At 38.8% G+C, this 25,952-nt stretch overlaps 1 protein-coding gene across 7 annotated transcripts in view; it reads right to left on the bottom strand.

Annotated features, from left to right (window-relative positions):
- MRPS30 (mitochondrial ribosomal protein S30) overlaps positions 1-25,952 on the bottom strand; it is a 130,468-nt gene that overhangs the window by 86,130 nt on the left and 18,386 nt on the right. For 6 of the 7 annotated variants that reach the window (XR_005019241.1, XM_036846316.1, XM_036846312.1 and 3 more), the window contains one exon: positions 4,616-4,667. The exons of the other annotated variant lie outside the window; for it this stretch is intronic. Coding sequence is in view for 5 of the 6 variants with exons in the window: in XM_036846316.1 (XP_036702211.1) it covers positions 4,616-4,667 (52 nt within the window). In the remaining variant the exon portion in view is untranslated. The remainder of the gene's footprint in view (positions 1-4,615; positions 4,668-25,952) is intronic. 7 annotated transcript variants of the gene reach the window in all.

Raw genomic sequence — 25,952 nt, 5'->3', positions numbered from 1 at the left:
TAATACATCACCAGTTCATTATAAAGGGTATTATAAAGGATCGAGATGAACAGCCAGATGGCAGAGATGTATAGGGTTTGGTCTAGGGAAAGGGGTGGGGAGCTTCCATCCTCTCCCAGTGTACCACTCTCTCCAGATCTCCATGTGTTCACCAGTCTGGAAACTCTCTGAAGCTCGTCCTTTTGGGTTTTTCTTGGAGGCTTCATTTCTTAGGCATGACTGATTAAATCATTGGCCATTAGTGATTGGACTCAATCTCCAGCCCCTCTCCCCTCCCCAGACTTGGGGCCGGGGTAGGAGTAGGCGCGAGTACTGGAAGTTCCAACCCTCTAATCACGTGGTTGGCTCCACTAGCAACCAGCCCTCAGCCTTAGGTTACCTAGGGGTTTTTCAAAAGTCACTTCATGAGCATAACAGAAGACACCCATTGTTCTCATCACTTAGGAAATCCCAAGGACTCAGGAGTTCTGTGCCACGAATGGGGACAAAGACCAAATATATATCTCTCTTTATAAACCACACTATGACAGCTGTCTGTTGGATCCAGAAGTTGAGATGTTCAGGGGGCATTTAGATATATGTATCTGAATATTCCAGACAGAGATATAGGTTGGAAGTTTAAATGGGGCATCTTTGGTATATACAGAGATTGTACTAAAAACCATAGAAAGAAAGGAAATAAGCCAAAGAGTTTTAATAGAAATAAAAGACACGAAGGTCAAGGACAAAATCTGAAGGTGTACATGCAAATAGGCACTCATAGAAACACATGCAACCTCATGCATCAAGAGGTGGCTGGCTTAGCATTCATGAAAGGGATAAAAATTTCCACTGCACCTGGCTAAAACGATTGCCCATAACAGCATAATTATAAAGTAGAACAGTCCCCTTGGGAAGGCCATGTGCTGAATGAAAGAGTTGGAATAAAGCCAGAAACTACTATCTTCCTAATATACTAGGTACCAATGTATCATAGCCTTTGGTAACTGTTACCCTTTAAGGAAAAACAAAAAACAAAAACAAAAAACACCTGACATTTACCAAAAATGTAAAATTCTTTCCTTAGAAAAGTCGGAATTGTTGACATAATTTTGTGAGCCAAAAAAATAGAAGATAAGATGATACAAGTTTTAATTCAGTCTGCTAATGTGTATCTGATCCTCCTCCTCCCAAAGGAGTCGCTCTTTCTATAAATGCGTACACCTGAGCTATGAAACTTATAAGGGTAACATGTTTACCGAGTATGTGCAAATTTAAAAGCCCCGTAATTAAAGCATCATAGTTTTTAATATCCACTAAAGGCTTTTGTCTCACCCTACCACCCTGCTCTGTTCTAAATCATCACATGAGGGATATGGATATTCCTAGTGATGGTTTGAAATGAAAGCTGGAATTACTTCTTAAAAGGGAATTGGTGAATGAGAACAAAAATTAAAATTTTTAATTAAAAATTTAAAAGCAGCAGGCTGTTTTACTGCATAGAAAACTACACATTTAATGACGTTTTACTTCAATGAATGTGCCTTAATAGACTTTTGAACCTCTGTACAACTTAGCTTGTATACTCTCCTTCTTTCTTCCATCTGTCTTTTCTAATCAAATAACCAAGTCAGTTAACGAACACCTAACTAACCCTGTGTTAGATTGTGAGAGTCTAGCAATGCTCCTGCTTTTATATGGCTCACTGTTAAGTTTATACAGTACCGCTCCAGCTGGATTTCTGTGCTACTTCAGTCCCTTCTGATTTACTTTGGCAGACCCTTGATTAGGGCTCTCACCTAGTCTACTTCTAATAAAAGAGCCCTATCCTAATCCAGGACACTAAACCACCTGCCCTATCCACCCTCAAAAGCAGGCAAACCTACATGTCTACTGGCCTGTTCTGGTTCTAGAACTAGTTCTGCTTAGCATTTAGCTCCTTCTTCACCATTTGAGTTTTTCTTCATTAATTCTGGCTCCAATGAGGAAAAAGCCTTTCTAGAGAAAGTAGCATTTGAGCTGGAACTTGAAAGAAAAAAAAAGTATATGGATTCATTTCCAGCTGAGAAAAGAGAATGAAGAAAGGTATGGAAGTCTGTCCTGATGAGGCAGAACAGAATTACATAGATAATTTTTAAATACTAACAATGTCTGGGGCCCCAAAAGGAATGGGATACAATAAAGATAGTATAAATACAGTGAGAGCATGGATTTTTGTAGGCTTTATTGTAATGGGAGAAACAATGTCTCCATTTTTGAGCAATATTTTCTTGGAAGCATGCACTGCACTTAATAATCTACCACGTCATTTAATCCACATAGACACAATGAAGTGAATGCTATAATTAGCACCATTTTATAGAGAAGGAAACTATCAGTTAGAGAGGTGGAATTTGAATCCAGCTCTTTCTTACCCCGGAGCACTTGCTTTTACATTAAATTGCTTGGACAAGTCATGACATCTTCTGGCACCTTGAGAATCTAAGTCCTATTTCTCACATTGCTTCCTCAGGAAAATAGGTTATAACTTCTAAAAAATTAACTTTCAAATGAACTTCTAGAACACAATCTATTTATAACTAGATGGAATTGTTTATGTAATTTAAAATGCCCTCTCTCCTCATGCAAGATGATGTTTCCTACAGAAATAGCAAAATCACTAGATACGTGAAGATTTAAGGGAGAATATATATCCTTATATAACATATTTTCTAATTCTAACCTGTTTTGAAAATGTTTACTTATCACTTTTTTTCTGTTCCACTAATTCATATTTATCCAAGACATATCTTGAGATCACAGTCAATGCCTCTAAAATAAAGTATACAAAAAGAAGACAGTAAAAGATAGCTACACTGCATGAACTTACCATTCACACCCAAGTTTGGATTCTGAATTTTTAATAAACTTTTACTTTCAAAGCCTTTGCCATTAAAACCTTTTCTTTACAAACTTTTTTCCACTTGTTATGCAGGAATGAACTAATCTCTCCCATCTAAAAACCACCCCTCCCCCCAACACACACACACAAAATCACATTTCTAGTGTTTCCATTAATCAGTCAGAATTTACCCATCCAACAAATATTAAGATCCACCTATGTGCTCGACACTGGGTCAACTGCTGGGGTCCAGGGCTGGGTCCAGGAGGCAAGATGTATGTAATCCACACACATTTCAATAGATTCACACGCTGTCTTTAAATTAAGGTAGTCCTCTGAACAAGACAATTGTCTTTTAAGGCACAAACCTTCCTGGGATACAGCTACACTACTTAAAATGTGAAAGACTTCATGTTGCTCCTGTTTTCCTATGGGTGCTTTACAGTTATTGACTTAAATACACACCCCAAAACAGTAAATGTTGGTATGTATATTTAAATGCTGGTAATGAGAATTAAAAATTGTGAACACCAACTACTTCAAGAAAAATAATAACATTGCCAGGGATGTTGTCCAAAGAATTAGTCAAGCATAAGTCTACAGCCTTTAAAGGGAAAAATACACACATCCAATATTGTCCCCTAAATTATTATCAGTATAACACCTTGTTTTTAATTATTTACAATTCATATAAGAGCTTTACTGAAATTTTAATTGCAGGGTTTTTTTAAATATATACTTGCTATTTTATAGCACTGGACATAAGTACTAAATTTTGAGATCTGTATATTAATAAAATCAGAGGGATTCTGATTGTTTCATTCAAAACACTCCTAATTTTGTGAAATTTTCCACCAGATCAAGAGTCCTTATTGCAGCCATGAAGGGACAAGAGTATTTGACCTCTATACTGTTAAGTAATAAATGTTTAACATTTATATCCAGAATATTTCAAATTTCATTTATTGATACCTGACAGAGCTTTTATTATTGATAACATAAATATAAACATAATTCTAATTTAAATTTGGAACTCTCAGTGATTTCAATATTAATGTGACATCTCTCCTTGTTGATTTATTGTAGAAGGACTTCACTCAAGTTAACTCAAAGGACCTAAGCTTTTGCTATATCTGGAAATCCTGCTGAAAAATATGGCAGAGCTGCACTTGCTGCACATTGAGGAAAAATAAGAGCAAGTTACAGGTGTCCAGACTGAGAAGTACCATGGCTAAGAATTGGGAAACTAGAATAAGACTACCTAGGGTCAAATATTGCCATTAGCATTTACTGGCTCTGCGACCATGGACCCCATCTTCCAAGTAAGAGTGATAAGATAAAAAGACATAACTCACCAAAGGCACTTAGGCAAGTGCCTGGCAAAAATAAGAGTTCAGTATAAACAACCTATCACAAAATAAACTGACATTGCTGGGAACGTGCTAAGCACCTTATATGGATTGTTTCATTTAATCCTCACAACACCACCAAAAAGTACGTGCTATTATTATCCTCATATGTAACTGATATTATGTTAAAGAAAGAGAGAAAGAGAAGGGTGGGGGGAGAAAGGAAGGAAGATTAAACTTCTTAAAATGAAAAGATTAGATAACAGAGAACTTGCTTATGGACGGTGTTTAACAATTCTGGATGTTATAAATTTATAACTAATTAGCTGACTATTTATAAGCAACTACATTTAACTACAGACATTTATCAATTACTCAGTGCCTAATTATAAAGTCTACTTATTACCTGGGATTTTTATTGCTTCTCTTTTCCATCCATTTCATGGCGTATATAGTTGCTGTCAGGAAAACAAAGCTAAGTCAGACTTTAGATCAATCACACATACTTAGTCGGTATCTCTTACATGCATAGCACTGTGAATATCCCTGTTGGGGAGGAGGGGAGAAGTGAACCAGGGAATGATGTTGTTAAGGATTAGGGAGAGACTGAACAAACAAAACCTGGTGGGGGAAATTAAAGACACCCATCATTATGAATAATCAAGATAGGTTTTTAAAAACTTAGTTAAAGCTTCAAAGTAAAAGAAAAATTCCATTTAAATAACCATTTGCAGATTAAATACATTTGTTCTATTAACATTTCCTTGGGCATTTTTCTTCCCTAGCACTCATCTGACCTCCTTAAAATTTGTCTACATCTTTTGTTTCTCAAAATTGCTCCTCAGGCAAATTTCCTGTGCTACATCTCCAAAGACAAATAGAGGTGAAGAATGTTTCATAGTAAAATAATAATTTCCCCAGCATTATTAGTTAATCTCTGCTCACACTGGCTGTACTTAACATTGTAGATTGCTTTGTCACCTGCATGCACTTGATTTATCAATATAGATGTAGAAAATAATTTGTATATTTACATAATGTATACTACATTCTTTTGTCATTCCAATGGACCTCGTTTTGTGTCCTCCTCATAAAGCTGACTTTATATGTTTTATTAAAGTATATCTGGATTCATTGTAAGGTTTAAGAAAAATCAGTAGCCTTAGAACTGGAAATATCTAGGTTTGCACCCTAGGGTTCCCCTCCCTAACTATGTGGCCTTAAGCAAATCATTTAACCTCTTAGATTCAGTTTCCTCTTTTCTAAAATTACAATAATTATCCTTGCCATAATTATCCCATAAAATGTCTGGAAAACCCAGATGTAATATATGTGAATTAAAAAAAAAAATGGTATTACTAGAGTATCTCTGGTCCTGATGTAGTTTATTTTGTCTCTGACTTTAGTCCTAGAAATAAAAGATCTTTTCAAATAATTAAACAAAATGTGTTGCTGGTCATACTGTTGATAGAAGTCTCAGATGTTTGAACACTTATCCCACTAAATGCTTAGCCAATGACTCTGACAACTGGGAGAGAAGTCTTCAGTAGAATAAGTACCATCATACTCTTATTTATTTATTCCTTCTTCTCTTGATTGGGTTGAACCATAATCTTAAAGGCATATTTACCTTCTTTGCAAAAGCACAGACCGCCCACTGGTGCCAGCTCGCTTTACCAGTGTTTGGACAAGTGGACCCAGAGACTCAGACCACCCTCCAACCCCCTCTCCAGTCCATCCTCCAGGACCACTTCTCTGCAGGATCGTAGCTTCCAAGATCAGCTAACGTTATTTTTTGTGGTTAAATCCTCATTGCCAACCAACCATAAGCTGTCAGATCTGCCAGAATTATTCCACCAAAGTGAAAACCACCATCAACTGTCTGGTCCACCTGCAAATGCAGGCATCCTACACCTACGTCTCTGTGTTTCCATTTCCACCATGAAGATGTGGTCCTGGAGGGTGTAAACCACCTCTGGGCAACCACCTGATCAACCTCCAGAGGCCTGCCAGCCCCAGAACGGACTGGGCAAAAGGCTCACCTTCAAGCCCGACAAGGAGACTTCCAAGCCCAGTGGCCTTCCTCATTCCAGAGTCCCCACCCAGGTGTGGACTAAATGGAAACAATAAACAATAAACTTTCCTTTTACATAAAAAAAAACACCCTTTGGAGGTGATTCATTTAGTTATTCATTCATTTATTTTTATCTCTCCAGTGGGAAGAAGAATTTATTCCAACTTAAAAAATTGTAGAATGCTTCCCACAATTAGTTGGATTGAATTCTTCATTGCTTCCAGGATGAATTCCAAACTCCTTGCAGTGGCATTTAGAGAATTCATCACTTTTCCCAAAATATATTTCCAATCTTTATTTCTCATTTTTCTAAACTCTTATGCCACAACAATATCAAGCCACTGGATTTTCTGCAAACACAATATATATTTCAATCCCTTTCTCATTTCATCATGCAATTCCTCTACCTAGGGATGTCCTTCCTTCCCTTCTCCATCTGCTGCCTTCTTACCCCACTTCTAAGACATAATTCTCAAATACTTCCTTCATGGGGAATCCTCTCCTAGACGGCCCACCTTAACCCATCCTCCAGATTGACCCTGAGGAAGGTCAATGGCTGTTTATCAAGCACTTTATGGAAGAGATTTCTTCACTGGGCTAAAAATTGAACTAGATCATTTCAAAAGTCCTTTGTGATAACTCAGTAAAATGTTTCCAAGCTTGGGAGGAGCAAATTGTCAGCATACAACTGATTTTATACTGATACAAAGGCACAACACAACTAGAGTCTAGTCTACTTTGAATTTAGTATATTTCCAAAGTTGACAACCACTTTTCAGGCAAGGACCAAAAGTTTTCATTTCAGGATTTCGTAAGACAAATTGTTCTAAAAAGTTATCTAGAATTTTCTTTTTTGTTTGTTTGATTTTAATATCCATTCCATTTTAGCAGCAAAATGTTTCTTTTCATAATTTTAAGTGTCTAGGTCTAGGGAGTTTAATAATCATGGTTCCATTTTGTTTTGTGTAAACTGGAAAGTGTTCATTTGTTCCTAGAATTCCCACCTCTGTAAGGAAGGTATGATGGGTTGTCATAATTTCTTATTGTGATGGGGAAAAAATGTTAATGCATGAATGGTCACATCTTCTTTCACTCTCCTATCCTTGCTGGGCTTCTGAGCTATTCATTATACTGATTCTTGTGTTGGCCAGATTATGGTGTAGGTATCAAGTGGTAGAGTCAAAAAAACCAAAAAACAAACAAACAAACCCAACTAGATTACTTACTTTAAGGTAGGCAAAGTCTATTCTTGAAAGAAAAGAGTAGATTTGAAACAAAGGAGGGAAAGGAGAAAGAAATAGAGAAGACCAAGAGTGGTGTGAATTTTTAGAGAGAGAATTTGAAGAAGGAGAGACAATGAAAGAGGAAGTGGGGAAAGAGCAAATAAACTAAAAGTTGCGGAAGGGGTGAAGAGAAAATTGAGGGCAGCAGCCTTACTGTGTTTATCAGCTGGGGGGATGGTTGGGAACGCAGATTTTTAGGATATTTTGCTGTGCTTCATGGGACAATCACTCTTGGCATTTTTCAAGAATACACACAAAAATAATTTAATTTTCAATCTTTAGATTGAGTTTCTCATGCATGTCATACCCCGCAGGACACCATGCTGTTGAAATGGGCTACATGGTAGTTCAGATGTATTCAGGTTACCTACTATAATACTTATCATTATTGTAATTATCTCTTTAGTGGCTTGTTTTTCTTACTATACTACAATCTCTATGAGCATAGGGATTTTGTCTTAATCATTTTTGTAACCCTATCCTCTAGGACAATATCTGGCAAGTACTAGGTTCTCAATAAACATTCATTGAATGAATGAATGAATGAATGAATGAACATGACGCCAGAAGCCTTGACCAACTGCAGTCACAATAACATGGAAGAAAAGTCTTAAGATAGAAAATTTCTTCAAAGTTTGGGACGAGTTATGAAACAATATTTTTTCCCCAAAGGTAAGAACAGACACCGCCTACAGTTTTCTCCAGCAGTGATTTTCCTTTTTGCATGGGCAAATTACACATCACAGCACCCACACAGTGTCTTGCAAAAGAGAACAAATATGATATACAAAGCATTCTGCTGATCATAAGGAGGAAAAGACACAAAGTAGACAGTAGAGATAATAAATGTGCTGGTGTCTATACTTTACAGCACTTATGTGAGAATCCACTGTAGCTGCAAACTATATTTTCCCCAAAAGGTCAACATATTCAAATCAGATAGTTATATTCTTAAAATATTCTGATTGATTATGAGTGAAGCCAGTAGAAGATTCAATGTATTTGTAACTCCAAAATTTGTAAGTCAAATTTTGTTGCATAGTAAATTACATTTTGATTGCTTTTGTTGAGGGTTCTAATCAGGGGGATGCATTCATTCATTAGCCAGATATTTACTGAGAATTATAATGTACCAGGCACTGTGCAATGTACTAGAGCCTGAACAAAGAACAGACACAGTCCATGCTCTCAAGGAACCTAGGAACAATAAATGCAATACAATGGGGATATAATGGAAGTCTGTGTGGAGTAAATGGGCGGTGAGCCTCAGTCTGTGTGGAGGGGCCAAGGAGCGGTTCACATATAAAGGTAAATCTGGAGCTTTGTCACATAAGGACAAGGAGCTCAGGATCAATTCAGTTCATTTAGTGAAAGGCAACTTGTTCAGTATTGCTAAAAATGAAAAAGTGAAGAATGACAGGACTTCAGGCCAGAAAGGTGACCAGGGGTCTTGCAGGCCTTGCTATGAAGCATGGATTTCATTCATTCTGGGGGAAATCTTTGTATCCTTCTGATTGCATTGTGAAGGCTAAGTAGAGAGCAGTGAGACTGGAGGCAAGGAGCTTTAGAAGACCCTTGGAATTGTCCAGATGAGGAGTGATGAGGGTCTGAAATAAGACAGAATTGGTAGGGGAAGAAATGAATGGCGAGAAGGAAACATCTTTAGGAATTTTCAACACCTGGTAACTGACTGGATATGGGAAGGAAAGTATGGATGTAAAAAATGACTCCCAGGTTTCCAGATGGGAGACTGTGTAAACAGTTGTGCCAATCCATGGATTTGGGGACACTGAAAAGGACAGGAGGCTAATGAGTCCAGTTCGGGGCATGTGGAGTTTGAGCATATTTGGGACATCCAGGTGGCGATCAGGAGCAAACTCCTGGCTGTAGAAAGAAACCTGAGAGATTTTTAGGTACACATGGCCACTGAACATGTGAAGAACATGAGAAGTGTTTGGAATATCTTAAAGCTGTTTCCTCCAATTTGTCTATTGTCTAAATCTAGATTTTCACATATGAAGGTCTGTTGAAACAGTAGTTTACAAACTTTAGTTTCCTTCTCACACTTGGAAAATGTGAAACACACTAACAGGTACCAAAAGCTTAGTACAGCAGGATTTTCAACCTAGCTGACAAGTTCAGTGATGGTGTAGTCTCAAAACTTTGGGGAGATACAAGGTATGAAAGGCCCTCCAGATAACTGACTTCTTAATCCATGGCTTATCACTGATTAAAAGTAAGGCATATCCTTGTATACATAACTATCAAAATGTATATTTTAGCAACAGAAAATTCTGTGATTCCCTACTGATGTACTGTTTCATTTTTTTTTCATTCAAATGTAAGAAACTGAGAAACTACGGACCACTTTGCTTTGTTCTTCTTCTGGGGTTTATCTTATTCCTTCATTTGGAACATATTTCTCTGTTGCCTCATTTTGCCTAATTCTCTGTTTTTATTTCTATGTATTAGGTGAGCTGCTTACATTTCCTGATCTTGGAGAAGAGGCCTGATGTAGGAGATTCCCTATGGGGCGCAGCAGTGCATTCCTCTCTGATCACCAGAACTATATTCTCCTGCGATGCCTCCTATGTCAACTTCATTGGCCCTTCTGTTATGGTGGGACTGACAACTGTGGGCTTGCTGGTAGATGGGGCTAGCCCCTGGCGCAGTTGACTGCCAGGCCCTGTCTCCCGCAGAGGCTGCCAGCCACTGGTGGAAGGGGCCATGTCCTGGCTCAGCTTGATGCCTGGTCCGGGGGATCCCAGGGCTGGTGCCAGCCCACTGGTAGGTGGGGCTGGGTCCAATTGTGACTAGCTACTTGGACTGGGGCATCCCAGGACTGGTGCAGACCAGTTGCAGGGGGGTAAGTCTCCGGCATTAATAAGCAGAGGGAGGACTCCAAAATGGTGCTTGTCAGCACTGGTGTCCTCATTGTAGAACAAGCTCCCCAAAATTGCTACTGCCAATAGCTGTGTCCCCAGGGGATGTTCCAGTTGCTTCCTGCCGCCCTGGGAGGCTCTCTAATATCAGCACGTGAGTCTGACCCAGGTTCCTTTCAAATTACTGCCTCTGTGCTGGGCCTCAGAGTATGTGAGATTTTGTATGTGCCTTTTGAGAGGGGGATCTTTGCTTCCTACAGCCCTCCAGCTCTCCCGTATGCAAGCCCTGCTGGTCTTCAAAGCCAGATGTTCTGAGGACTCGTCTTTACAGTGCAGGACCCACAGGCTGGAGAGCTCAAGGCGGGGCTCAGACCCCACACTCCTTGGGGAGAACCTCTGCAATTGTGATTATCCTGCCTTTTGTGGGTCGCCTACCCAGGGGTGTGGGTCTTGACTATACTACATCTCTGCCCCTGCTACCCATCTCGTTGTGGTTCCTTCTTTATATCTATAGTCGTGGAAAATCTTTTCAGCTAGTCTTCAAGTCATTCTCATGGATAGTTGCTCTGTAAATAGCTGTAATTTTGGTGTGCCTGAGGGAGAAGCTGAGCTCAGGGTTTTCCTGCTTCGCCATCTTGGCCACTACTTTTACCCTTTTAAAACTTATCTTTTTAAGACTATTTTTTAAAAACCCTGAGAGGTTGAATTAGAACTAAAAGTATCTGTATGAACTTGGACTTTTAAAAATAAACAGAGGCAGATTTAGAAATAGTCATAAAGGTATGTACTTACATCTCTGTCTCTTACTCTCCCTCTCTCCACACACACACACACACACGCACACACACACACACACACACATATTTCCTAGCTTTGTCCATGAAAGAAGCTTAGAAGCAATAAAATTCCAGCAGCACTAAGCACTCTGAGAATACATCTCTTGGTTTCCAAATACCACTCTCCACCAAAAGGAACACAGGCTTCCTGGGGACATGCTGGCTCAAGGGAGAAAGAGGGAAAAAAGAAAATAAGCCTGGACATAAATTAAGCAATAAAATAAGGAGATGCTCACAGGCCAAAACTTATCTAATTTGAGCATTAATATAAATGAGTATATAGAATTACAACCTATTGAATAAAACAGTGACCTATGATTCCATATTGATATAGACAGATAGATAAGTAGGTAGGAGAAACATTTCTAGGATTCTACTATTCCATACTGATATAAAAATAAATAAATAAATAAGACTTTAAACATTTTTAATAAGTAAATAAGGAATGATACAAATGGGTAATCAGTATTTGACATCCGTTATAGTGGTAGTTGACAAGGATGGAAGGTACCTGTATTCTTTATGACTGTCAAGGGAATAGGAGACAGGGGAAGTGAGGGATTGTTTCAGACTGGAGGAGAACGACGGCACCTAACAACAAAATGCAACATGTGTTTCAGAATTAGATCCTGACCCAGGAAGGAAAAAGACTTTGCTTGATGTTTGGTAAAATCCAAATGGGATTTATAGATTGTATGATAGTGTCGTATTGTTAAATCACTAATTGGAAAGATTTTATGGTGATAAGGTAAGAAAAGTGTTTACATTTGGAGGCAATACATCCTGGAATTTAAATATAAACTACATACTAAAGAAAAGCCTCACATAAATGCATGAAAGTAACAAGAAGGCTATGTTCTATGTCTGGTGTACATTCCAACCATCAGTTAATCAGGGTCTAGGAAGAAAAAGATGCACACTTGAATTGGCCAACTAATGATAGTTTAATAAAGGAACTATTTTATAAAATGTGGGGATTATGTGAAAAATCACAAGTGATGGTGCAATACCCTCAGACTAAGAACAGCACAATACCCCGTGGAAAGGTTCATTAGTGATTCAGGAGATATGAAGGAAATGAATACATTTTTACTTCTATTATTTGACTCCAGTGATTTCAATCACATCCCACATTTCTCTGGAGCTAAATAACTCCAAAATCTTAATTCCAGCATTACTCTGGAGTTACAATGACAATGATAGAATGTTCCTTTTAGAACCTGAATCCTTGCTTTATTTTGGTTGACCAAGTGACCAGACGTTAAGATATTTTTCTTCCCTTTTCCTTGAGGCTAAGTGGATATGCTATACTTGATTCGCCACTCAGCTTAGCCTGCCACAAATTGAACTGGTCACTAACATTGTTTCTGGCATTAAACAAGTCAGTTGACAAAAGATTGGAGTGGCCATGCAGAGTCTTAAGAGATTCCAACTGTTGGCATCATTAACTTGTAATGCAGAAGCTAACAACTGTTCTGATAATCTACGCAAAATTGCTGAACTTTTCTGGAAGTGCTCAGTGATTGTGCAACTAACCTCATCCGATGTTATTGCTACAGCAATCAACATAAACATGGGGATTTTTACCTTTGGATTCGTGGACAATAATGTAAATGGTGTCTTTTTAGAACATAATTGATTTTGAATAGACTGGCCATTGGAATCAACACAATTGTTACTTATGGCTGTTGTCCAAACAACCCTCCAAGCCAGGGATGTTGCTAAGGGATCAGCCTTCCTTTATTCTTATCACTTACCGCTCTTTGTTACTTGTTAGGATTTGCCTCTAATTTTGACTAACATCAAAATTCAAAAGCAGAGAACATGGCAAAGTTATTGTAAATACAATCAACATTTTGCTATGGTTTTCAACACTTTGTTTCCAACCCCAAGTTCTTGAAGAAGCACATGCTTCAAAGCAGGATTTTGGAACTCATTATAAGTAAATAATTATCTTGGTTTAGATGAATCACCAAGGCATTTTGGTTCTCTGCACCGATACTGCCTCATTTTTATTTCTGCACATGCATGTATGTGCGTGTGAGAGAGAGAGATAAGGGGGGAGGAGAAGAAAGGGATGGGGAAGGGAGGAAGAGAGGAGAGGGGAAGAATAATGTTTTGATATATAGTATAAATACATATGCCCAAATGTCACTGGGAGGAATATGGCATCATCAAAAAAATTAAGAGCAGCAAGACTATATCCACATTTTTACAGGCCATTCCTCACTACATTAGTTTCCTGTGGATACTGTAACAAATTATCACAAACTTTCTGGCTTAAAATAACAGAAATCTATTCCATCACAGTTCTGGAGGCCAAGAGGTCAAAATCAGTTTCACTGGACTCAAATCAAGGTGTCAGCAAAGAGCCTTTTTTCCGAATAAGGGAACATCCACAGGCTCCAGGGATTAGAATGTGGGTACCTACTGGAGGGCTATTTCTAGCCTACCACCCCCACTAACACACTATTACAACCACTCCACTCCCACCAGCTCTTAAAAGTCGTGAAACTGTTTTTTGGACACAACTAGGTCAGCCTGGAGAAAAAGTTGAGCCTGAAATGATGAGACAAGTCTTTATTATGTTGTGGTAGATGAGCCATACATGGAAATACAGTCTTTCCTTTTGACTCCACTCTGATTGCTCCTTGAAAGTGGAGTCTGACTTCTTATCTTTGGTTCCCCCATGATCAGCTCAGTGCTTCCCACACCATCATATGCAATACGTGTTTGTGGAATAAACAAACATGCAAGTTATTGTCATGAATCCTCTCATAGTATTTGTGCTTCATTCCACATTGACAAAGTCAATGATGGGGATCATGGTTATAGCAAAGTTAACCAAATGGTTCTTTAGTCTGTGGCTTTGCACCTCTCACCCTAGGGTCTGTCTTGCTCCCTTTGCCTGTACAGCATTATCTGGCCCTTTATTCATTCTGTCTCTTCCTTCCTCTCACAACCACAGCAGCCAGTGATTGACTCTTCCCAGTGCTGTCGTCCAAGACATATAGCTCTTGAGCAGAGACCCAGCATGTGGCAATCCTGCAAGGGTGGACCATGAAAGGACCCTGCCAGCCAAGACGTACCATCTAAGCCCATGACCTGCCTTTATCTGTGTCGTGGTTTCTTTCTGTTACATCCTTTTCTAAAACTAGGAAACACTCCTCTTTTCTTCTATAAATCAGCAAGTCACACTGAGTATATTTGGTCAGGGAAGTTTTTTCACTTTCTTCCCCCCCACCCCCGAAATGAAAGCTTTTGCTCTGCTTTGAATGTTATATTAAGAGAAGCCCTCTGATTTCTGCCACCACTCCACCCACTCACCATGACGCCCACACTCACCACAACCCTACACCCACCTCCACACTCAGTCCCATCATTCTTTCTCATACCTTATTTTTTATTCCTTTACTCTGAGGACTTCATCTTCAGACATTGATTTTTGGTTCCTTTATCTTTATCTACCACCCGAAGGAAAAAATTATATTCAGCTAAGGCAACGTGGGGAAAGATATAACCAAAGTGGAATCATGTCACATTTGGGTCACACGTTTGCTCAAAAGAAAAGTTTCTCTTAGGCTTCCTTTCCGTAGCACTGTCAAACTATAAGTGTCTTCAGATTTACTGCAGGATTTGGGATGCCAGTTGAGCAGCTACAGTCTCCTTATCTAGATTCGGATTTCAACCAGTGAAACCATTCCAAACAGCTAACATGTTTCCTTCTACAATGGCCAAAAAAAAGCTTTTTCTGGTAAACATTGCCAGATAGACAAAACAGAGTCACCTAAATTGTCACTTAGAATATACAGGCATCTTTTATGCAAGAAGAGATCATCTCCCAAAGATGATCTGTTTCATCGACACAGAAAGGACAGGTAAGGTCAGTATCGTTAATGAAAAATATGAAGAACTATTTTATGGGGAAAAGAATGGTAGAAGAAGAAACAAGTAAATGGAGAAAGGAAAGTGAGGCAAAAGGAAGCGCTAAATAATAAGGGCAGTTGATTTGACCAAGAGCATAAGACTACTCACATGGTAAAGACAGGCTTGGAATTTAGATTTTTAGACCCCTAGTCCAGAGTGATTTTCTCTACCCACAGTTTCCTCATCAGCCTGGCAAGAGTGGGCTACAGGTACACAAATATTGATTCCTTTTACACAGGCACATGCAGAAACGGATGGGAGGAATACATATAAGCCAGTTGCCGCTGATTAAACACAGACCCTTCCTATTTAAAAGAGGATGCTGAGTAAATATAAATTTCCCTGGGCTCTGTGATATAAAAAAATGTTTGGAAGCACTGTGGAGTCCACACCACAGTGAGACTTGGACGGCCAGTTTTTGACTGGGATAATCAGCTCCTTCTCAAAAATGTCTTGTCTCATGAGTCAGAGAGGACATGGGGTCTGTGTCGGGAATCGTGAAACCAAGTCCCGCCAAGGTTCTGTGGTAGGTGTAAGGACCGGTAGTACTCCTGAGAGACAATAGTATATTGAGGAGCTCTACATTAAGGAAGGAGATTCCTTGAAATTGTACTAAAAATAGTGTTGAAACCTGAAAAACCTTTTCACACATCTGTGAGTGAGTAATCTAACACTGAATACTTTAAGTAGGCTGACATGATGAAGCGGCCGTTGTTTGCTACTCCCTCCTGGTGGGTAACAGAGACCAATTAATGTGGCTGAGGCTGAGTCCTTATTGTCCATGCTAATCCAGTGTTAGTGTGGAGGGCTTCCTGAAAGAAGACGCCTGAGAACCTCAGAGTAATCACTAAAGCAACACTTGGAGAGCTGGCAGCAGCCACAGCTTGATTAGAGCTGAACCTTCCACAGGCAGCCTGATCTGGGCAAAGAGGGCAGAGTTTCTCACCATTTTCCTTTTGTTGTCCTCTTTTTTTGATTTTAGAGGCCTTCAAGTCACGTAGCCTATGTCAGTTTTTTTTGGTTTTTTTTTAAATTTTTATTGGAGTATAGCTGCTTTACAATGTTGTGTTAGTTTCTGCTGTACAGCAAAGTGAATCAGCTGTACGTATACATATATTCCCCTCTTTTTTGGATTTCCTTCCCATTTAGGTGCCTATGTCAGTTTTAAAACATGATTCCAAATTAGTTTTATATTCCTGTCATCAGGAAGAGGGGTCTCTGCCTCCTTCTCTTGATTCTTGGTAGGTTTATAACTGGTCACAATGGAAGTGATGCTATGGGACTTCTGAGACTAAGTCAGAAAAGGCCATGCAGCCTCCAATAGTTCTTTTTAGACACTCCCTTATGGAGCCCTGAGCCGTCACATAAAAAGTCCAACCACTCTAAGTCCTCTATGCTGTGAGGAGGCCCAGGTCACACAGAAAGGCCAAGTGCATGTAGTCTAGTCAGCTAGCTCCAGCTGAGATCCCAGCCAACAGCTGGCATCAACTGCCAGACATGTGAGTAAAGGTGGCTCCAGATAATCCCAGAATGTAGGTGTTGAGTCACTCCCAGCACCTGAGTTTTACCAGGTGAAACCCCGGGCATCGTGGAGCAGAAACAAACCACTCCTGCAACAGGCCTTTGTAACCTCCAAAGCATATCATGTAAGCTGTCATACTGCTCACTGCAGAAGGTCCAAATTAAATGTTTTGTTACTTTCCCCCATGTCCAATGTCTCTCTGCTGCAGATGTTTTAACACTTTCAAACAGTCAAACATTAATACTGAAGCCCTGTAAATGGCCATATTTAATAAGAATTAATTAATACCTTCTCACACTGTATCTCTGGATTATTTAGCATTAAAATCCATTTCCAGAAGGAGAAATGACATATGGCAAATAACTGATAAAGGCGGACTTATCAGAATAGCAAGAATCCAGTTCCCGATACCCAGCTCTTTGCTCCCTCCCCAGGGAATGCTTAGTGACTATAAACATAGGACAAAGAAGATAGGTACAATAAATGACCTCCATTCCCTGTCACTTGTTTTAATGCTCCCATGTTCAGTATTTTTCCCCAAGGAAACAATTCCTTTGCTAAAAATATAACCCCTTCTCCACAAAATCTATGTAGTTCTACAAAATATTTGACAACACTAAAAATGGTGTCTAGTCACAGTCTATTTATCTAGATTGTCAAGAAAAGATAAGACAATCTGGACTCTAATATAATCATTGAACACTTTTTTTTACTAACTAGAGTTGAAAATAAACAATATATTTTTCTTTTAATCCAAAAGATTGCTAGTTAATACACATACCAGCAGAACTCTCAGACAACTGATCTTTTGGTGTGACAGCAGCACACCTGTACTACTACTTTAAGCCTGGCTTGGCAAACAGAGATAGCTCAATAAGTCATTGATTCTGTATTGCAAAAAAATCCTAAAAGCTAATTATTACTTGAGTCTCAAGCTTGATGCCAACTGGAAGATTCTCACATGGAAGCAAATTGTATCATCTCAGAGTTACTCTGGGCTTCCTACTATTAATACATCAAAATGCCTTTCACTATAGAAAGATCTAGGAGAATATAAAATAAAGGGAATCTATGAAATACAGCTCACAACATGATCTACCTTATGAAGCCAAAGTACAAATCATGAGTTGTACACTAATGACGGATTTGTGGCAGTTTAGGAAGAACACGGGACAGGACTCAGAACACTTGGATTCTAGACCCAGCTTTACACCAATATACATGTGACCTTGGGCAAATCTCTAAACTTCTCTGGCTTACAGGCATACCTCATTTTATTGAGGTTTGACTTTTTTGCACTTCACAGTGCTTTTTTTTTTTTTTGCACATTGAAGGTTTGTGACAACGCTGTGTTGAGCAAGTCTATTGGTGCAATTTTTCCAACAGCGTTTGTTCACTTCCTGTCTCTATATCACATTTTGGTAATTATTGCAATATTTCAAATTTTTCATTGTTATTGTATTTGTTATGGAGATCTGTGATCAGTGATCTTTGATGTTTCTATTGTAATTGTTTTGGGGTGCCACAAACTGCGCTCATTTAAGACAGTGGTTCTCTCTCCCTCTCCTCTGGCCTCTCTATTCCCTAAGACACAACAATCTTGAAATTAGGCGAATTAATAACCATACGATGACCTCTAACTGTCCGAGTAAAAGAAAAGCCACATGTCTCTTACTTTAAATCAAAAGCTAGAAATGATTAAGCTTAGTGAGGAAAGCATGTTGAAAGCCAAGATAGGTCTTGCACAAAACAGTTAGCCAAGCTGTGAATGCAAAGGAAAAGTTCTCGAAGGAAATGAAAAGTGCTACCCAATGAACACACAAATGACAGGAAAGCAAAACAGCCTTATTGCTGACATGGAGAAAGCTTTAGTGATCTGGATAGAAGATCAAACCAACCAGGAAATTTCTTTAAGCCAAAGCCTAATCCACAGATAGGCTCTAACTCTCTGCAATTCTGTGAAGGCTGAGAGAGGTGAGGAAGCTGCAGAAGAAAAGTCTGAAGCTAGCAGAGGTTGGTTCATGAGGTTGAAGGAAAGAAACCATCTCCATAACATAGAAGTGCAAGGTGAAGCAGCAAGCGCTGATGCAGAAGCTGCAGAAAGTTATCCAGAAGGTCCAGCTAAGATCATTAACGAAGGTGGCTACACTAAACAAGAGATTTTCAGTGTAGACGAAACAGCCTTATATCGGAAGAAGATACCATCTAGGACTTTCATAGCTAGAGAGGAGAAGTCAATGCCTGCCTTCAAAGCTTCAAAGGACAGGCTGACTCTCTTGTTAGGGGCTAATGCAGCTGGTGACTTTAAGTTGAAGTCAATGCTCATTTACTATTCCAAAAATCCTAGGGCCCTTAAGAATTATGCTCAATCTACTCTGCACTCTAGAAATGGAACAACAAAGACTGGATGATTATATTTACAACATTGCTTACTGGATATTTTAAGCCCACTGTTGAGACATACTGCTCAGAAAAAAAATACTTTTTTGCTAAAAAAATGCTAAACTATTTTTTAACTAAGGTGTGTACATTACCTTTTAGACATAATGCTATTGTACAGACTACAGTATAGTATAAACATAACTTTTACATGCACTGAGAAACCAAGAAATTCATGTGACTCACATTATTGTAATATTCACTTCATTGCGATGGTCTGGAACCAAACCCGCAATATATCTGAGGTATGCCTGTACTTTAAAACCAGGAAATTGTACTAGATTGTCATGTGGGAATGTGGATTCTCAAATAAGTTTGTGCATTTAAGCCAGTTTCTCATTCCTAGGATTCTCCATGCTTATACTACTCAGAAGTTTGTCCTGCCTTTCCTTTGCCTATGTTTTTCACACACACACACACACACACACACACAGCTTTTGTTATATACAACATGCTATATTTATTTTTATAAATGTAGTATAAGCCCTGAACGGGTTTTTTTTTTCTCTTTTGTAATGCAAGTGCCTGACTTAAGCTTTGATTGCTGAGTCATCCTCTACAAAGCGTCATCCCCCTCAAAGAAAGCTATCTCAAATAAACACATTGCCAGCCACAGAAATAGAGCCAGGACACCACTGCCACCCCGCTTTAGTCTCCTTTGTTTTAGAGATCTTTGTTGATTTCTATAACTGACCACTTGGGCTGCTTTTTTTTCTCTTTCTGTGCTTAAAATTTCCACTTACATTTAAATTCACCAATAAAGAGTGAGCCCGTGAAACCCTAGGCCCCCACCCTCGATCCCCAAAAAAACAGAACCCCAGCCTCGTGCTCTCTCTCTTCTCTACCGGCAACCTTGTTGTGTGGCCCCAGGTGTGCCATGTAATTTCCAGGACCTTTAAGTAATAAACCTTTTTTTTTCCCCAAGTTTGGTGATGGTTATTGCTGAGGGCATCTTGCAGCCCTTAAGAACCATAAGGGCTGGTCCAGCCACAACACCGGTTATCAATAGACTGAGACCGGCACAAAACAATACATTTACATAAATTTTATAACATACGCATATTTCAAGCATTCAGAAAACTTAGAAAATATTGAATGAAAACCAATATATCCATCATTCAATCTTAACAAATACTATTATTTTACCATACTTATTCCTGATCCTCCTTCTTTTCTAAAATAAATAAAATGTTGCAAACATAACTAAAATAACCAAAGGGAACCACCAAACATAACCACCACCCCACTCCAATGCTATTCCACTTCCTCCCTCATCATACTGTAATATCCAGAAGTATGTACAAAGCTTCCAGTTTATATTTTTATATTTTACTACACCTGTATAGCATTACCAATGTAATAGTCTCTGGATTTTTAAAACTTACATAGATGGGATGATACTGACCATATCTTTCGACAACTTGCTTTTTTCCCCCAACTTTATGTTTTCCAGATATGTTCATTCATTTAAACACTAGTATGTTCATATGAACATATAACAACTAATATATGTATTCCTTTATTGCTAGACATTCAGAAGTTCTCCATTTTGCCCCTATTACAAACAGTGCCACAAGGAATAATCTCTTACAACATCTTCTTATGCACCTGAGCGAGAGTACATTCAGGGTATTGATCTAGAAGTGCAATTGGTATGTCTCAGGGCATGTTCGTCTTCCACTGCACAAAGTACTACAAAGCAGCTTCCAAAGTGGTTCCACCAATTTAAATGCCTGCCTGCAGTGTACAAGAGCTCCCATTTCCCCACACCAAGATTATATGTGGTATTTAGACATTCTTTTTCCAATACAATGAGAATAATAGAGTGACTCATTGTTTCATTTGCATTCCCCACATTGATACTGAGGCTAAGGATATTTGAGCTTCATTTTCTGTGGATTGCCTTTCTTCTAGTCCCTTTCATAGGAGGACTGGGGCTGTTTTCCGATCTCTAAGCTCAACAGTCTTTAGCTATGTCCATGCCTCCTTTCCCCGAGCAAACGTGAATATGCTCAAACTCCACAGCCCATATCCAGGCATGATATCACCCAGGCTGCAGAAGCACCACTCAGAGCTCACTGTTCTGGCTTTGAGTGTACTAATGGGTTCCCACTTATTGATCCATCCTTCCTCCCTTCTTCCCTTCCTCTCTTCCTTCCTTCCTTTCAGCTCAGTCATACTTTGGTGTACCATCTTACGGTCCATTTCTTTATAAAGAATCTGTAATAGAGGGAGAAAGTAGTTGATGCCCTAGTCTACCATGTTGCTTGAACTAGAAATCTCTTGCTACTTTTATTTCATTTTAAGCCATTATCTCTAATTATTGCTCTGCCTGGTTCCCTTTTTCTCTCCAAGATAGCTATGGAAAAGCACAGTTTGAAATTTCTCTACCTTGGTTTCCTGGACATTTTAGAAAACTGTCTATCAACATACTATCAACTATGTAGGAACAGCAATTTTAACAAAATGAAAAGAAGGTGGAAGAGACTGAGAGAGAAACAGAGAAAGAGAGCTTGGTCTTTAAATCTTACCTGTACTGAAGTTCGGAGCCCTTTCCCGGCACAGAGTTAAGACTGATTCTATTAGACTATAACCCACTGATTGCTCTTAGTGTAAGGTTTAGTTTTCTTGATTAAGTTACTGAAATTTCAGATCAGGGAAAATTCTAGTTGATACTGGGCTCAATCTAGGAAAATCTCAGTCCTCCACAAAGCTGCTATCTTGATCATGGAATTCCAAGACATTCTACTCTAGCTTTAGGCAAACTTCAGTTTAAAGCCATAGCATTTCTAGGCTGAAAGTTATCTCATGTGTCAAGAAAACAGTGCATATGATGAAAGCAGTAATGAAGGCTTCAAAAAACTTATTATTGGTGGAGGCTTTTAGAGTTCAGAAATCCTGTTCCTGGAGCTCAGAGTTTCTTTTGTTTTTGTTTTGTTTTTTTAAACTACAGTGGACCCTGGAACAATGCAGGTTTGAACTGCATACATCCACGTATATGCCGATTTTTTTCACTAAATACATACTACAGTACTACTGGATCCACAGTTGGTTGAATCCACAGATGCAGAACCATGTATACAAAGGGCCAACTGTAGAGTTATACGCAGATTTTGGACTGTGCAGAAGGCTGGCACCCCTAAGCCCCCCATCTTGTTCAAGGGTCAACTGTACCCGTGTTGGTTTACTAGGGCCGCCAAAACAAACTACCACAAACTAGGTGATTTAAAACAACAGAAGTTGATTATCTCACAGTTCTGGAGGCTAGGGGTCCAAAATCAGGGTGTTGGCGGGGAGGGCAGATGTTCCTCTGAAACCTGTAGGAAGGAATCCTTCTTTGCTTCTTCCTAGTTTCTGGTGGTTTACTGGCAATCTTTGGCATTCTTTGGCTTGCAGCTGCAACACTTCAATCTGCCTTTGTTGTCACATGGTTTCTCCCTCCTGTGTCTGTGTGTCTTTTTCTTGTAAGGACACCAGTCATATCAGATAAAGAGCCCACCCTACCCCAGTCTGACCTCCTCTTAACAGATTATATCTGTAGTGACTCTTTCCAAATAAGCTCACACACTGAGGTACTAGGAGTTAGGACTTCAGTATAATTTGGGGCAGGGGGGCACAATTCAACACATAACACTACATATGTTGATAATTTGTTAAAAAGCTTAAAAGCTTGATGATGATAGACTTATTAAAATAGGATGTTCCCAAAAGATCAATGAGAACTTGTGCCTGGTCCTACAAGATAGTGTATGACCAGTTGAGTACTTATCCATTTCATCATTTTAAGTAGTTTTATAGTATTTGTCATGGGTTGAATAGTATCCCCCCCAAATTCATGTCCACCTGGAAGCTGAGAATGTGAACTTACTTGGAAATACGGTCTTTTTTTTTTTTTTTTTTTTTTTTTATTTTTGGCTGTGTTGGGTCTTAGTTTCTGTGCGAGGGCTTTCTCTAGTTGTGGCAAGTGGGGGCCACTCTTCATCGCGGTGCGCGGGCCTCTCACTATCGCGGCCTCTCCTGTTGTGGAGCACAGGCTCCAGATGCGCAGGCTCAGCAATCGTGGCTCATGGGCCCAGTTGCTCCGCGGCATGTGGGATCTTCCCAGACCAGGGCTCGAACCCGTGTGCCCTGCATTGGCAGGCAGATTCTCAACCACTGCGCCACCAGGGAAGCCCGGAAATACGGTCTTTGAAGATGTAATTAGTTAAGGATCTTGAGATGAAATCATCCTGGATTTAGTGTTCACCTTAAATCCAATCACTGGCATCCTCGTGAGAAAAGGAGAGAACACACACAGACACTGGGAAGAAGACCATGTGAAAACAAAGCAGAAATTGGAGTTATGCTGCCATAAACCAAGGAATGCCAGGAGCCACCACAAGCTTGAAGAGATAAGGAAAGATTCTCCCCTAAAGCTTTCGGAAGGAGCATGATTCTGCCAAACCTTGATCTTGGACTTCTGGCCTCCAGAAGTGTGAAAGAATAAATTTCTGTCATTTTAAGCCACCAAATATGTGGTTATTTGTTATGGCAACTCTAGGAAACTAATGCAGTATTCCTTTTATACAGATTGGGAAAAATTTATTTCACCAATCCCTTATTGTTGAACAGTTAGGTTGTTTCCAATTAAAAGAACATAGTAAGACAGGGACTTCCCTGGTGGTGCAGTGGTTGAGACTCTGCGCTCCCAATGCAGGGGGCCCGGCTGGGTTCAATCCCTGGTTGGGGACCTGGATCCCACACGCATGCCACAGCTAAGACTTCACATGCCACAACTAGGACCTGGTGCAACCAAATAAATAAAATAAATATTTTTTAAAAAAGAGAACATAGTAAGATGCTAAAAAATGTACTTGATGAAAAGAAATGGAGAAGATACCCAAATAACCTTGAGATAGGCAATTATAAATGGGAAGAAGCTACCAGAAAAGAGATTTCAACTCAAAATAAACTTTGTCTAGTAATCAGTACAGTACAAACTGGAAAAATGGCAGCCTTGGGAGGTAATAAATCTTCAACCTTCAGGCACAGAGGGGAGTATTTGGTGCAAATGTTTTAGCGGATATTTGAGCACTGAATAGTGGGTTGAACTTGATGACCATTAAATTTCCTTTTATTCTAAAAGTTTATGAGTCTATCCCTCAGGGGATAGTGCCATGGGGGAAAATGTATGAAAGAAAAATATCACAATTGAAGAAATTTAGTGAAAGGGCAAGCTGAACCCCACACAACTCTCCAGCTCTCAAGAACATTACCATTTTGTCATTTGGAAACAGGAGGTTTAAAAAAGAAATTTAAAAAAATAATGTTAATGGCAAATCACATCTGCTGTGACAGGCTTAGAAGGAATGATTCATCGCACATTAGAGTTAGGAGGGATTTTGAAGATCTTCTTGTTCAATCCCCTCAATTTATTATATGAAGGAATTGAATTCAAGAAAAACTGAGTGGTCCTAAATCACTTAGCTAGTTAATGATAGAAGCAAGACTTCAATCTAGATTTTCAGGTCCAACTGTCAAACCGATTTTAAAACTTGTTTACATTTTCAGGTAACATGAGAACTAGAATTCTCTGGCATTGTTCTTTTAAATGACATTTAAAATCCTAGTTCTGAAGGTTGCAACAAATTACACTTTACCAGAGGATAATTGTATAGATATTTTTTCTTCCTTTAGGGCTTTCCAAATACACAGATCCTTTATTTTTCCAATTATGAATCACACCCAGGTGGTGAGATATGGAAATCTTGCAAATATACTGAAAGGATACAATCATCTGCATACTTGTGAACTAGTCCAACATTAAATATATTTACGCCCACATTAGCTAATCTTAAAGAATTATCATGTTCAAGCTTTTTACAACTGAAAAAATTATGATTCTTTTTCCCCTGTAAATGAATCTGAATATTGTGGAAATTTCATGTTTAAGTATTTCTCCTTCAGTGTATAATACTGTTACTATTCAATCACCTTTCAAAATACCCCCAAAAGACTATTCATAGAATATAGAAACTTATAGTAATTTGATAAGATGATTATGAAATAAAAACATAAAACATTGTCAACAAAAATGCATAGATATAAGGCAACAGTCCAAAATGTTAACAGTATGAGATTATTTTTCCCACTTCTCTGAGTTTTTCAAATTTTCTATAATGATTACATATTTCATATCGACAACAAAAATAATCTTATATTCTACAGATTAAAATGAAGCTAAAAAACAAAACAATATGAAAATCTGATTTTCTAAACTAAATAAAAAGCCTATCCATTCTCTACCTAAGTGGATAAAATTAATACATAGGATATGATTTGATATAAACAAAGTCATAAACCTTACTGGATGCTTCTACATCGGGATGTTAAAATATTTATCTAATTGTCCCTTGGGTAGTGCATGATAAGCAACTAAACAATGTCATCGAGTTTCAAATGAATATGGGTGTTGAAGGTTGACTGATTTCATGTTAATGTAGTACCTGGAATTAAGAAGTTTATTCGCCATGTTTTCCTTTTTCTTCCTAGCTTCCTGTGCATCAAGTCAAATTATGAAGAAAGTTTCTGGATTTTATTCAGTATGAATCTAGCTCGAGATCATTTTCAAACTAACATGCAACTGATAGGACCATTAAATTTATGAATTCTTAAAAAGGAGAAATACTATAATGACTTACATTATAGAGGCCTTTGCTTATCAAAGGTTACAGTAATTTGGTTTTCCAAATTACTATTTCCTCTCCAATTTTGCCAGGTGAAATTGGTCTTTCAGACATA

This window comes from Balaenoptera musculus, chromosome 3, assembly GCF_009873245.2.
Source record: "Balaenoptera musculus isolate JJ_BM4_2016_0621 chromosome 3, mBalMus1.pri.v3, whole genome shotgun sequence".
NCBI lineage: Eukaryota > Metazoa > Chordata > Mammalia > Artiodactyla > Balaenopteridae > Balaenoptera > Balaenoptera musculus.
This window is presented reverse-complemented; position numbering and strand designations above follow the sequence as displayed.